Below are 15,213 nucleotides of genomic sequence, written 5' to 3'. Positions count from 1 at the left end.
TTGAAATGCATAGATTGGCAAAGAAATGAAGTCTTTGGCAATGTAATAATGACTGTGCATAATTTTGTTTACTTCTAGATGTTGTTAATGAGGTTGGAGAATGAGAATGTCTTTAGGATAACTTTTAGCCTTACCCTTGGCTCCTTTCTTTTACTTATTCTCTCCTTTCAATTGGTGAATATAAATGTGAACAAGGAATATTGCTCAAACATTTGATACTTCACCAAATGATGTTTTTTTTTTCTATTTATGCATACTAAAGTCACAGTAAAACAAGATTTTATACTGTGAACTCTTGAAAGTAGCCAAAGAAAAATGGTTTTTTGAAATAGCATTGTACTTTAAAAGGGTGTGTGCATGTGGGTTATAAGGTTTTGGAAGACCCTTTTAAAGTATAATGCTATTTCAAAAAACCATTTTTCTTTGGCTACTTTCAAGAGTTCACAGTATAAACTCTTGAAATAGCATTGTACTTTAAAACCATTATACAGATTAATTCGAATCTATCATGCATATACAATGCAATAAACTGAACACCCCCCTCCCTCGTGAAAAAAAAAAACATGGAAATTTAAAATTAATCTGTATTATGTAGTAAAATTTGATGGAAATAATCTTCCGTTTATTGCATTGTATATGATAGATTCGAAGACACCTAAAGGTCTCATGCCATGAACGTGTTTTATGCTGTTCAAGATAAATTTTCTAAAACAGTTCGTCTTGTTAATGCACAATTCTATGAGAAACAGGGAAACCACCCTGAAAACCAGAGACCTAGTCACGTTGGCTAAACCTGACAAACTTTTAGTCGCTTTCTCTTGCTCATAAGGAGTCGCCTTGCTTCGTCACAAGGGCCGTAATGTCCAGGTCGCTTCTTATATGCAAGGGCTGACGCCCATGAGAATGGAACCCTCACCATCCGTGCCCCTTTAATTCCACTACATGCCAAACCCCGTGGTCCTCATCTTGAATGTACCTTACCTTCAACTATTGTTCTTGGTAAACCAAGACCTGATCTTTTTCTTTGTTTGGGTGACAAAGAAAAACCTTATAACCCATTTTAATGTGGGTTATAAGGTTTTGGAAGACCTGGATTTCATAAAAACTGGGTTATCCAAAACCTAGATTTTGGAAGGTGTCATCCAAACAGGGCCGTAATGATTAAGTTGTAAAAAAACAAAAAAAAAAATTAGCTTATTTTTCATCTATGAAAATTGGTATGCTGAAAATACATAATCTTTCTACTATCTATAAAAATTGATGACAGGGGCAGTGGACTACCCGAGGTTTACTTCCAAGGGGGGGCAGACTCATTGATTTTAGGGATTTAAACCGTTCTGGTGCAACCCGATACCCGACCTGAATCCGAGTCCAATCCATTAAGCGAGTTTGGTAGCAAAATCTGGGATCCAATTAATAATCTGATCTGGGTTTGGTATTAGGTTTTGCATTCAAACCCAAGCCTGAATCCGACTAAAAATCCGAGTCGATTAAGTGTAAATACCAGGTTTTAAGCTAGTCGGATCCGAGTTTGGTTTTATCTTTTTCATCTGAATCCGAATTCGACTCTGACTCCAAACCCAATTAAATCAGACTTGGTAATGCCTAGATCTGAATCCAAACCATTTACAACCCTAACTGACTTGGATCGCTTGGAAGATTTCTTATCATAAAAACAAGTTCATGCATTACACATTTTTCTTCAATTAATGAATATTATAATTGACCATAATTACATGATCTAATCAAATGGCAAGCATTCAAACATTTGGCTACTCCCCAAGTGCATTTTGAGAAAATGTTTTGCTTTGGTTGATCTATTAGTCGGGCAAATTGGGTTATGCAGTGAAAGTTTATCTTCCGAACAACATAAATAGTGGCCAATAAATTAAAAGGTCCCATGAGACTTGGAACTGATTGTCTGTTAACAAAGGTTATTAGTTGATTTAATTTGAAAAAAAGTGCAGATATAATTATGAACCAGAAGCTGATTTTGTTAAATGCAGAAAAGTTATTTCATTTCAAAAACTCAATATGCATGCTACTATATATAACTTGCTTTTTAGGGGGGCAAAACGTGTTTTTTTATGATAGGAAACCTGCCAAAATTTCAGATTGCTCTAAGTGGGTTTGTATCCACTAAGAACCAGTCTCTTTTTTTACCAAAGGGGGCTGCGTCTGATTGGTAGAAGCAGTTTGTGAAAGTCACCATGTGATGAGACATTGCAAGTTCGAACCCCATTAGTATGGGTGGTTGAATAACTGTCTGGTTGTATCAGTGTTGACCAACGATTCAGGTGAATCAGCTGATACCAATTCAAAAGTGAATCGTTCTGAATCAGTTATAAAAAATAATTAAAAATATTTTGTGTCAATCAGAATGTGACACGTGTTAAAATCATTAAAATAATATTAAAAACAATTAAGCATTTCTTTACATTTATTAAAAGATAGCCGATTCAGGTTAGTATCGTATCGATTTTCTGCAATAATACGAGGCTGATACTGACCGATACTGACAACATTGGGTTGTATAGCCAACAGTAAAACTTGTCTACAGGAAAGGAGGGAGGCCTTAATCGCCCAGCTTGATTAAAAAGATAAGAACTAATCCGTCCTTGAGTATCAGATCTTGCACATTATAGGTGTATATACTTTGAATAGAATGAATTATAGGGTGTTCAGGAAAACATGAACAATGATGAATAACCCTAACCATGTGAGTGGATCCATGGTGGGTAGAAAAAATTATTTTTTTTTTTGCCATGAATTTTCTTTTTCTGCCATGAAATTGACACATACCTCCTAAGGGCCTACAAATATATGCCAGGTCAAATAATTAAAAAAACATATATATAAGCATAATTTGAGAAATCCAAAATATCGGGACTAAAATACCTATGTTACAGAATTACACGTTCGATCACAAAAAAGCTTTACCAATAATTATTCAATCAATAAAAAGAAAAAAAAAAGAAAAGAAAACCCAACCTTCTGCACCTTTAAAGATGCAGCTCATAATCATAAACTATCTGCATGTGCTAACAAAAAAATAAAATTATCTGCCTGTGGAACTCACTTGGGAACAATATCTAATGCTTTGACAACGAATAAAGTGACGGTGCTTAGCCACTATTCTCTTCCCTATCTTAACGATTTTAATTGGGATGCCAAATTTGATCCTTTTGGAACCAATCAAAGGGACAAACTTGTGCTCCTTTGAGCTAAAAAAATAAACTATCTGCCTGTGGAACTCGTTCGGGAACAATATCCAATGCTTTTGACAATGAATAAAGTGGCATTGCTTAGCCACTATTCTCTTTTCTATCTTAAAGATTTCAAATAACCAGTGGTGCAAAACAGTGAAGGGTGCTATCGAAGGATGCCAATTTTCAAATCCAGTGTTTTTTCTATAAATCTTTTTACCTGTGAGGATGTTTTGTGTAAGGGGGCTTTTGATGGCCATGAGTTCTGTTCTTTTCTTGTTTCGATCGTGAAATTATTTGTTATAGAAGAATAAGTTTCGGATTGGCTGATCTTTTGTAATTTTTTATTCTCTAATATAAAATCGAGATAACCCCAATGTTTTTATTTAAAAAAAAAAATGGGATGCCAAATTTGATCCTTTTGGAACCAATCAAAGGGACAAACTTGTGCTCCTTAGAGCTAAGTCCAAGCATCAATTGACAAAAAGGAGTGGAGTGCGGCCAGAATGCCATCAGTTCTTCTAATGAAGAACTGAAACAAACCTCAGATCTCAATCTTAGGGTCTGATTGGACGTGGGCCGTACATTAAAATATAGATTTTTTGCAAACAAAGGAACCTCGGGGTTCAGGTTATAGAATAGTAATGTTTTAGTTGATATTTTAGGAAAATTTTCATTTATGGGACAACAATTTCCTCCAATCCCCAAAATGGGCCTCAGTTTTTTGAAATTGCTGATATGAGACTTAATTTGCCTGGAAACTGCCAATTAGGGGCCTCAGGTTAACATTCATCATCTCAAAAACCATATTTTTTGTGGTTTCTTGTATTGTCCTTTGAAACCGATCCATCAAGTGGTTCCCTTGTTGCTTTTGTAAATTTCTAATTGCTGCAGTAAAACAATCATGGATAGAAGGACAAAAAAGTTCAATATTGCAGCAATAAATTTGGAGAAATTTTATCTAACATAATTAAATAGGTAAAGCCAGATGGAAAAAAAAAAATCTACTGTCAAAAAAACAGAACGCTTGACCATGATATCTAGCTCTATTACCAATTCCCCAAGACAAAAAAACAAATGTAACAACAATCACAAAGACTGACTGGTTTTAGTTGAGCAAAGGACCATTCGGTTCATTAAAAAAATAATGCAAAAGTAACAAAGAGAGAGAGAGAGAGGGAGCGTCGTCGGACTGTCTCCCGCGGCAGCGGCGGCAACGACCCTCTCTCTCTTCAGCGGAGGCTGTCTCCGCTAGTTGCAGGGAAGGAGAGGAAGAGGGCGAGGACGAGGACGAGGAGAGAGAGAGGGAGCGGGCAGAGAGGAGGGCAGCAGCGGGAGATAGAGAAAAAAGGCCCAAGTATGGGGTGGGTTTTTATAACGTTCAAAAAATCAATGGTCTAAAATCTTTGTAAATTTTAGAAGCTTCAAATATTATTATTTTTATCTAAAATACATGTTGCAGGTGTGAATTCTTCATAAATCGATCATGCCCAACACATTTATGAGGTCAGAACTGCTAAAAAATAAGGAAAGAGCAGAAAATTTCATTTAGCATGTACCGTTACTCTCTATATAGAGAGTAGAGCATAGCTGCTTAACTGCAGCGCTGACTGTCCATCGTGACTGTTGGACGGTCACGCACATACTGGGGTTTTAGCAGTGCTCTAAGTGTGAGCGTCGCTAAAGCTCTATTTGGCGCTTTTTGAGCCATTTTTTTTAATGCGATTTCATTTTTTGCGTTGCGCTTAAGCAGCTAAGCTCGACTCTCTCTATATACGTAGAGTGAGAATTTGGTATATATAGAAAAATTGATTCCTTCTAATGGTCCATATGATATGAACAGTGCTGATTTCTTATCTTTTCAGCTATTTTTTTCTACAGATATTCTTAGCAGTTGTATTCAAAGTTGCAACGTCTCAACACAAGGTGACATGCTCCTGCCAGACAAGCTGAGCCTTTGTTTGGTATGTTTTCAGTTGTTCTTGGCAAATTTGACCCTACAGATATGTTTAACATGTTTAGTCACAGGTTTTGAATGAGAAAGACAATATTATGAGCCTTTAAAATTATAAAAAAACTGAGCAAAGATGGAGTTTGTTTTGGACATTTTGAAGCCTATTACTATGATCCAAAACAAAAAACAGTGAGGGTTTTGCCTTAAATGGCGCATAGTGACAAATATAGCAAGATTTATGAAATTCTAGCTATAATATCTCGAGAAATTGCCTGAAACTTTAAAACGGTAATTTCTTGCAAGATTTTCAAAATATCACAAGATTTATGAAAAAACATAAATACTACGATTTAAACACTATATTTACGTTTTAAATGGCTATTTATCATGAAAAAACTGTGTTTTATTTTTAAATAATTTGTATTAATATTTTCTTATAAAAAAATTCTATATTTTAAATTTATTTTTTATTGATGAGATTTTGCCAAAAAAACACGAGATTTATGGGAAAAAATCAAAATCTCGCAAGTTTTTGGAAAACGAGCTTTTGCCGTTTTTAACGTTTGTCACTATGAAATGGCGTATGTTGGTCATTTTGAAGGCTGGTGTGGTGGACGTTGGTCAAATGACTTCGCCTTCTCGTCTCATGTTTTTTTTTTGTGTTGCCGGCTATTCCTTTATATATATATATATATATTTGTTTCTTTTCAATTAAAAGTGAAGGGAGCGGTGGATGGTCAATGGTTCCCATGCCGCCCATTTGCTGATGTGGTAGGCTTGGGCCCACCCTCCCCTCCCTGGCTACGGTGACAGCTTGCCCCTCTTTTGTAAAATTATGGGATCATTGATCCACAGGTGGTGCTGGCTGTGTTGTCTCCATCAAGAAAGGCCCAACTTTGCCGCCTCTATCTAATCTCTAGAAAGAGAAAGAGGGAGGGAGGGAGGGTTCATGAATCGAGACTGTATTTTCATCATTCTAGAGAGAGAAACCAACATCAGATATGAAAAGGTGGCGCTATTAGTAGTCGAAGGAGCGTTAATACCTTCTGTATCTCTATCATTCTAGAGAGAGAGAGGGGGGGAGGGCTACTGTTTTTACAGAGAAAGAGGGTTCATACCTTTGTATTTTCATATTCTACACACACGCACACACACACACAGACCAACATCAGATAATGATTTTTTTATTAGAGATATGAGTAGATGCTGTTAGCAGCGAACGGAGCGTTCATGCCCTCTATATCTTTGTTATTCTAGAGAGAGAGAGAGAGCATCAAATGTGAGGAAGGGTGATGTTATTAGCAGTGGAAGGGGGGTTCATCTCCTCGTCCGCCTCCGGCTACTCGAAGGGCCTCGCCTTCCTCCTCTTCGGAATCGGTGGGCGGAGGGACGAGAGACCCATGAGAGTGCTTCCCTGGAACCACCACTATCAATTGGTACAGGATCAGCAGATCAACGCCGACCGACCCCTGGCTAAGTTCAAGAACCGGGCCAAGACCCGCCGAGGGTGCGCCCCCTTCCTCTGCTTCGGCCGCCCGTCTTCGGGCCTAGCCGATGGCGCATCGCCTCTCAAGGTCGAGACCGTCGTCCAGCACGACGGCGGCTCGGTTTCTCCGTCCGGGGGGATTGCCGGAGTCGCCAATGGGGTTTATGATCAAATGGGTGTGAAGGTCTTCCAGAAGAGTAGCCTGAAGAAGCCATTGGAAGGTGGTGATGGTGCTGCAGCTGCTAAGGAGCACAAGGGACAGGTGGACGAGAGTTTGGTTTTGGGCACTGCTGTGAAGAGGAAAGTTCAGTGGACCGACGGGTGCGGCCGCGAGCTCACCGAGATCAGGGAATTCGAACAAAGGTACCATTTTTGCTTCTCTCTTCTGTGATGAATTTGGTTCTTTCTTATCCTTTTATGATTATTATGGTTATTGCTTCTGTTTGTTGCTGATCTTATTGATTAGGAAGGTTTCTTAATTTCTATTTCTTGCTTTCCTGTTTGCTTTTAAAACAAATATGGGTTATGTGAATGGGCAGTAAATTTGGGGTGTTCTAGTCATGCTTTTGTTATATAAGATATGAAATTAGGATTTGAGCATCGGATTTTTGCAGTTGAGCATGTTCTTTTTAAATGTATGTGTTTTTTCATGTACAGAAATTTCATTCTTGCATGAGCGTTCTATTTTGCTTCTGTACTATATTTGTTGTCTGCTAAATACCTCACTTTGGCACATTCTTTTTCCAATAAATTAGCTACTGTAGATAAAAGTTATCGCATCAAGCCTTATTCATAAATTGCATATGAAGCAAGCTCTAGATCAAACAGGGCATTTTCTATTCAAATGTGGATGATGTGATCTTATCCTCGACTCCCATCCTTGTCATTCTACATAGACGAGAGGCACATCATCATTTCCTGCTGTTTCACTTTGATACATTACAATGAGACAGATGCTCCACAAAAAGAAGCACTTGTATACTTAACACTTTTACAGCTGAGAGAGATGATTCTCCACCTACTCGGGCTCCATATTTTTAGCTCTCCTCGTGAAGGAAGGTGATTGAGAATTCCCATCCTATGCACTTTTATTGTGATATTCATTAGGTCAAAAAAATGATTACAACAGTCTGCCACAAAACATGAAAAATCCAACTGCATTTCGCAAACAAGGAGAGGGAAAAAAAATTATCCTCACTTTTCCATATATCCAGTACCCCAGTAACCTGCTATTTCCTCAACACCCTAAATCCAAATTCCATGCCATACGGATACCTCTGCGGAATGGTCATTTTTATGAAGTTTTCCATATACATAAGCGCACACATTACAGGGGGGGAAATGGAGCATCCATGAGACATAGTCCAAATTCCATACACAGCTTAATGTGCTCCAGACAGTTATCCAAATGATATCCTATTTCGACTATTATATAATCATGGTATTTATCCATCAAAGCAGCAATAAGTAACCGATTGATCAAACAAGCTATAAGCACCATCTTGCAGTCCACTTTGAGCCCATATCTTATAAAATCTCCCCAATTTAGCAAAAATGTGTATGGACGTGGATAATAAAGTTTGTTTTTTTATCAAATTAAAGGGATATTTAGAAAATAAGGTGCAGGATGCAAGAACTCTCCCTCAATAACCGGTTCCTGTATTCACTTCAAAAAATTATGGGTTTTTTTCAAATCCATCCCTACCTTATTGGCTAATCTCATATTAGTTCCTGCCTTTTCCCCAATCCCAAAATAGCCCCCGCCTTTTTCATAACTATGCCAAATCCATCCTTGAGGTGAACTCCCTTCAAAGTAGGTGACAGAAACTGTTTAGGACCAGTGAAATAACGCTTTAACCCTATCAACTAACTTCAATCCTTCTTGCTGCAATTTCCCTTTTGCATCCTATGTGAAATCCTGCTTTGTTGATCTTATTGCAGTTTGTATTTGATGGAAGCGTAAATAATCGGGGAAATTTTTGTAGTTTCATATCTGATGGACGGAACTCGAAGGTGGTCGCTGTTTAGAGAGAGTATTGCTTTCTGGGGTTGGGGATTATTGGGGCTCCTGCATTTGATTGTTTTCTTTCTTGTTAAGGGTGGAATCATGGTGGTCATATTTTTCATGTTTCGCCCCTGAAGCAGTTTTTTGGGCTTGTGTTAGCATATCGATCACATGATTCTTTTTCCTTTTCTCCAGCAATTAGTTTTTTTGTGACTCTGGCAGTTTGGAATCTGTCCCTATTGAAGAAGATTGAATTTCCGGAACGTGTTTTAGTGCCATGATTTGAATAAGGTAAAATGGTGATTAATCCATGTGTTATGACGAAGCCGAGATTTCTGATGAACTTATTTTAGTCGATTAGGTGATTACATTCTGTGGGTATTATCTGGGGTGCTCAAGTTTGATATCGATGAAGGGCATTTGTGATCCTATTTGTTTTTTCCCCATTGCAGCCTGAGCATTCGCAACTCATCTATGCAGTTTTGAATTGAAGATCATGGTTGGTTAGTCATGCCAGATTGTAGATTTGAAGTGTTAGTTTTTGTTTAGAAATTTCAGAGAAGGTTTCAAAGCTTTCACACGTTGAAGGGAATCTTGAACACACAAGCACCTCACCACGTTGGAGTAAGGTTGTTGCTGAATAAAACCTCCACCATTAGGGAACAAACATGCAGGACCTTGTAGATGCCATAGAAGCCCTCATATATGCCAGAAAAAGGTGCAGGAAGAAGCATGGATGATGTGAAATGGAGAAAGGTAGAGGCCCATGTGGTCTCATAATAAAGGACATCATGTGAAACACAACTCAAAAATATCTTTTTAGTAATTTGAGAAGTCCATTTGACCATGGTAAACTCTTAACCAGAGTTAACGTCATGGTTCTTAACAGAAGAACTATTTTGTCCTAACGGTTTAAAATGTGGGGACTCTTTTGGGATTAGGTATAAGGGAAGGATGAATGTGAGATTAGCCTATAAGGCGGGGATGAATTTGGGAAAAACCCAAAAATTATTTGTATTTTGTAAGTGCCTAAGTCAGACACTTTCACAAACGAGCCCTGATCCTTTCTGGGATGTTGCTTTGCCTAAGAAGTTACCAAACTATAAGGGCCATTACTCTAACTAACTAGAAGAGCTATGCTGCTGACATGCACTGACCTGACTGTCATGCAAATGATTACCAATCTTATGGATTCTAACAAAGAATTGCAGTAAAAAAAGATTGAGATAAAGTCACCTACATCACATGGATATGGGTGCAGGGCCAGGGTATGAGATAGTTATGGAGATGTGAAGTTTGAATTTCTAAACGGATATGTGTCTTTGTGTCTATGTGCACATGTCATATGGATATAGGTACATACATACACATGGTATGACAATGGGTGTGGATGGTACACCGTATGCTTTTGAAAAGAATTGTGTGTGTGTGTGTGAAGAGAGAGATGTAACAAACGAGTAGCTATAGGTACAAGTGCAGGCTTTTCTTTTTTTCTTCCTTTTGTAGGTTGTTGAATACTGTTTTAGGGGGCTCAAATGAGATATCTGGACTGTGAGATTGCACTATGACAACTGAGGATTCTTGGGTTTGAATCCCACAGAGGTTATCCCCCCACTTGCCTATCCCAAAAAATGCTGTTCTAGGGCAGTGCCCACAGCCATAAATGTTTATCTATGCCTAGTGTACTGGTCATTTACATGATTGTTATTCCCAATACGTCATTGTCAGGATAATCTCTCTTTATGACCTCTTGATACTACCCAAGTTTGTGTACCATAGCAAAATCAACCGGAGTCATAACCCTACAATACAAATTGACCAACAGAAGAGAGTTTGCCAAGTTTGTTCTGAGACGTGTTATATCATCATTTATCAATTGAAACTGACTAAAGTCACTGTTAGTGGATGTAGGAGTTGCCTGGCTCAAAAACTTTTCATAGTCAAGTAATCTGCTTTAGAGTTTGCACTCATATTAAGAGGATGCAGAGTATACTGTTTAGTGAGCTAATATTGCTTTACTCTTGTTGTGGTTTATGATGTTTCTGCTTCCAAAGCATCTAAAAGAGCCATCCAATCCACTGTCAAGTTTCAAGAGCATACTCTAAAAGAAACATACTGCCAAAAATTTACGCATCATTGCTATATCTAGCTTCCATATGGATTAGATATGCCACAAAGTTTTGAGACATTTTGTTTCGGTTAACTAGCTACTGAAGGTGTGTTTTATTGCAGTCTATAGAATCACACAGTCTACATCCTTCAACTTCTGACTGTTTATTCTTGATGTACCAGTGAATCAGATGAATCAGAGGATGAAGGAGAAGATAGAAATGGTCGAGGTTGCAGTTGTGCCATACAGTGAATCCATCTTCAGATAACCTTAAGGTTGGTCCTCAGACCATCCTCACCTCTCACCTATAATCTTCCAAATTCATCAAGCAATTTTCAGGTGATCATTTGTCTTGGTAGTCAGACAGTCTACCTGATTAGTTCTTCCACTGATTGATGGTGCTTCTGCAATGTGGTTTTTGGAGCACGAATGAAATGGGTGAGCGTGTATCACAGGCCAACGTTTGTGTCTTGTCTGATTTCAGTTTTGGATGTATCAATATACTCCCTTTAATATATTTACCAATGATTGAATCTCTCTCTCTCTCTCACTCTCTCACTCTCTCACTCTCTCTCTCTCTCTCTCTCTCTCTCTCTCTCTATATATATATATATATATATATATATTCCTACATACATACATTTCATCTCATACAGCATTCCAACAGGTACACAATCACTGTACTATGATTCTGCAAATCTACAGGTCCAGCAATTAACCATGTGATAGTTCATTTCACTTCATGAAAAAGAATTCTATATTTAAGGTCTCATGCTTGTGGAATTCAATTATAAATCCCGACTGTATCAATGTCTGGTTATAGTTTTCTCTGGGCATGCATGTTCAACTTAGTTATAGATTCAGTGCGGCACCAAAAACATGAGCAAATTTGAGATTTTTATATACAGGTGGTAGAAGATGTTGGAATTCATATGCAGTGGAGTCCTGGATGTAACTGCAAAGCATGTGGTTTGAAACAAATATAGATGACCTTAATGGTGTTGGCAAGAATTTTAAAACTTATCCACGCCGGTGAAAGTAAAGGAATTTTGGGCATGAGCAAATATGCTCATAGTTTTCAATGGGAATCCAACTTTCCCGAAGGGAGAATTTATGCAATTCTGCTATATGGATCAACATTCTTCTGAGCCGCATTTTTTTAAGCTCCAAATTTATTAAATATCGCAGTGGACCTGCCACTTTAAAGAGGATTTTTTCTGATAGTATATTTTCGGGAAATTTTCATTTAGAGGCCAACGTTTTGCCCATAATTCTAAAAATAGGCTTTGCTTTTCTGAATTTCCTGGTATGGATTAGTGTTCCTCAAAACTGCCAAATAGAGACCTTGTTTTCCAAGATCTTGGGAAACGTGATTTTTTTACGTTTTCTATATTACTCTTTTAGAGTTCAATACTTATTTACCGTCGTAATCTAGAAAAGAGTAGGTATTTTAGTCATTTAAGGATATTATTATTATGAGAACTTTCTCGTTCTGCCCCATAGATTTTGAGTGTTTCTGAACTGTTAGATGTGTTTAGCATGCTCGATTTAGTGAGAATAACTCTTGGATCATGTTTTTGTGACGAAAAAACATGTTTTTGTGAGCAGGAAAAACTGGTACCTTCATAACCATTGATTTTGGATCATCCAAAAACTTGTATACAGGTCAGATTTCGACGACCCAAAAGCAAGTTCCCACTAAACAAAACCTATAGATCACATTAGGGGTGGCAATTTCTGACCCGACCCGCCAACCCGCCTCTTAGGCGGGTTCGGGTTGGGCTTAAGCCAACCCGTTTAATAAATGGATCGACCCGCGTAACCCGTTTATTAAACAGGTCGGGTTCGGGTTGGGGGTATGCCAACCCGGCTGACCCGTTTAATAAACGGGTTAGGCGGGTGGGTCAACCCGCCAACTCGACCCGTCAACCCGACACGCCAACCCGACCCGATTGCCACCCCTAGATCACATCTGTTAGAAGTGAGAAAAAAATACTTAAAACTACTATTTTTGATGGGGGCCTAACGACAAAGGGGGCTAAGGAACACATTACTCTATTATTATGTCTTTTTTAACCCAGTTTTAACCTGAGTTAATGGTCAATGGCAATAGTAGGTCTTTGTTTGGCAGCTTCTTGGAAAACAGAGCTCCATATCAGGAAATTCAGAAACGTGAGCCTGATTATTGGGATTAGGCAAAATTGTTGGCCACTAAATGAAATTGCCCTCATATTTTATTCTATTGTATGAGCTAACGAGGATCCATGTAAGTGAAATGGACGCTTAGACACGTCACACAACAAGCTTTTCTTTTTTCGCTTTTGTTTATCTCTTTAAAGTACTTGTTTATTTCTTTAAAGCACACTTTAATCATTGGAATAGTTTTTAAATTTAAATCTTACATTTTATCTTTCTTGGGCCCAGAATGAGTGTCTTGTAAAAGTGTATAGCTTTCTCATGATGATCGCTAAAATTCTCTTTCTCTCTCTCTCTCATCTAACATTAAACTAGTGTTTAATATTAGATGAATTTAATTTTATTAAAATAATTAAAATATTCTTAAAAGAATGATATTTTTTAAAATGCATTGTTACTTTTTTTTATCATTATAGGTTTTTTGAACGGAATTGAAAAGTCAAACACTTTTTATAAAAAAATAACTTTATGAAGCTATCAAAGTTGTATTTTTTACTTAAAAAAGTAACGTTGCATTTTTAAAATATCATTATTTTAAAGGTATTTTAGTTAATTTTATGAGGTTTAATTCATTTAATGTTAAACATAATTAGTTTAATGTTAGATTAACTATATATATTTATTTAATTTATTTATTGTTAAATATTTTATATGACCTTGCATAACTTGTGATGAAATCCATAAATATTCAAATATCACCATAATTATATTCAAGAAATGTTCTAATATTACATTCAACTATGACTTATGTAAGATCTTATCATAGTTTTACCGTTTTGGTTGCACGATGAGTCCATCTAAAACTTATATAAATTTTTTTTTTAACTATTTGGGGCCCTATTACTTAAACAATTATATCATTGGGTTTCAAACCTGCAACGTCCTAACACAAGGTGAGTGGAGCCCCCATTGGTGAAACTTATATAAATTGTGTTAATTTAGATAGAAAAAAAGCCTTTGCCTCTGCCTTTGAGGTCTCACAAATCAGGTATAAAGCTGAGTGAGTTGGGGTAGTGCAGTGTATCTTATTCTTTTTTTTAGGTGAGTCTTTTGAAGATAGGCAAGAGAAAGACCTATTTAGAGCATATGACATGCATACTCACAGCTTACTTAGAGTGGACCTTTAACATCTCTACTTCCTTTATTTAGGTATACATTGCTCCAAACTTTCTTCAATAGTTTGAGCCAAAATTCTATATAGATCAGGCCTGAATTGGTGAATTTTCAAAATTTAAAAAAATAATATTTTGACGTGTCATTCTCAGGTTAAAAGTTGAGGGATACATATTGATCACCCAATTCATCTGAATCGTTTGGAAAACGCATTTAGGGCCTGAGACAATAATGACAACATTGGTTTCAGCTAATAGATTGAGGGACAAACGATTCTTTACTGACAAATGTACTCATTGTTAAAAGTAAACTATTATCTTTGCTGACAAATGTACTCCTTTGAAAATAGGATTGTTGTTAAAAGAGGCCATTTTTTTTCTGCAGCTCCACTATTGCTGACCATTCATCAAAACATTTCTCGAGATTCACAATGCCCCCACCTTGTCTCAAAATTAAAGAAATTGCACCTCCAAATTGCAAGAAGGAAGAAGCACACGAGGAAAAGGTGAAGGGGCTAGGTTGGCTGAACACGATGAGAGAAAGAGTGAGGGCAGAATCACAATCCTATTGAGAAAGATGAAAGCTGGTGGCTGATGAAGATCAAACTGAAGATCTGGCAAAGTCAATTTTGAATGATTTGTCACGTACTTAATCACCTTTGAATGAATTTGTTTTAAATTTTTGATGACAAGGAACCTCTCGGAAGCCAGAAAAACCTCGGGTGGGGCTTCATTACCACTGTCTTACGTGGCCTACCTCTGAAAGCTATGGACACACTCCTGCACCAGCTGGGTTTGAACCTGCATCATGATCTCATCTCACCCTCAGAATCACGGTTAAGCGAAAAATAACTAGTGGTGACTGCTGGTAGGGGCAGTGGCTATTGTTGACTGCCGTTGCCATCACCACTTCCCACCTTTAGCTAGGAAAAATTTGAAAAGACGTGTGGGATGAATATTTATAGTAGCAACCAACGCAACTTGTTACCTGCCCTCACTCTCCCACTCGGTTTTTTCCTTTTCATCCTTCATATATATGTCCTACAGTTGCCTCAATTGATGTCCACGGTTCAAGGAAGATCGTCAGCCAGTACGGTTCGATCAATTTGACTGATAGGGTTTGATCAAAGGTTTGCAACAGGGG

At 37.5% G+C, this 15,213-nt stretch overlaps 1 protein-coding gene across 3 annotated transcripts; it reads left to right on the top strand.

Annotated features, from left to right (window-relative positions):
* Positions 1-6,116: 6,116 nt before the first annotated feature.
* LOC149833676 (uncharacterized) lies at positions 6,117-14,515 on the top strand. 3 transcript variants are annotated; one of them, XM_090009809.1, is made up of 3 exons: positions 6,221-7,009; positions 10,944-11,036; positions 14,455-14,515. In XM_090009809.1, exons 1-2 carry the CDS (start codon positions 6,453-6,455, stop codon positions 11,011-11,013), a joined length of 627 nt encoding a protein of 208 aa, XP_089865935.1. In that variant the 5' UTR covers positions 6,221-6,452; the 3' UTR covers positions 11,014-11,036; positions 14,455-14,515. The 3 variants fall into 3 exon arrangements, with proteins under 3 accessions (XP_089865933.1, XP_089865935.1, XP_089865934.1); XM_090009808.1 differs by lacking the exon at positions 14,455-14,515 and adding an exon at positions 11,101-11,300; XM_090009807.1 differs by lacking the exon at positions 14,455-14,515 and having other exon boundaries at positions 6,117-7,009; positions 10,944-11,300.
* Positions 14,516-15,213: the final 698 nt, after the last annotated feature.

The sequence above is a fragment of the Nuphar pumila genome, chromosome 6, assembly GCF_984573655.1.
Source record: "Nuphar pumila chromosome 6, dmNupPumi1.hap1.1, whole genome shotgun sequence".
NCBI lineage: Eukaryota > Viridiplantae > Streptophyta > Magnoliopsida > Nymphaeales > Nymphaeaceae > Nuphar > Nuphar pumila.
This window is presented reverse-complemented; position numbering and strand designations above follow the sequence as displayed.

What these genes read in the sequence shown, in the direction of transcription:
- LOC149833676 (XM_090009809.1), top strand. Translation starts at nt 6,453, where the DNA reads ATGTTATTAGCAGTGGAAGGGGGGTTCATCTCCTCGTCCGCCTCCGGC. An exon ending in ATCAGGGAATTCGAACAAAG is followed by an intron (nt 7,010 to 10,943) that starts GTACCATTTTTG and finishes TTGATGTACCAG; the next exon opens with TGAATCAGATGAATCAGAGG.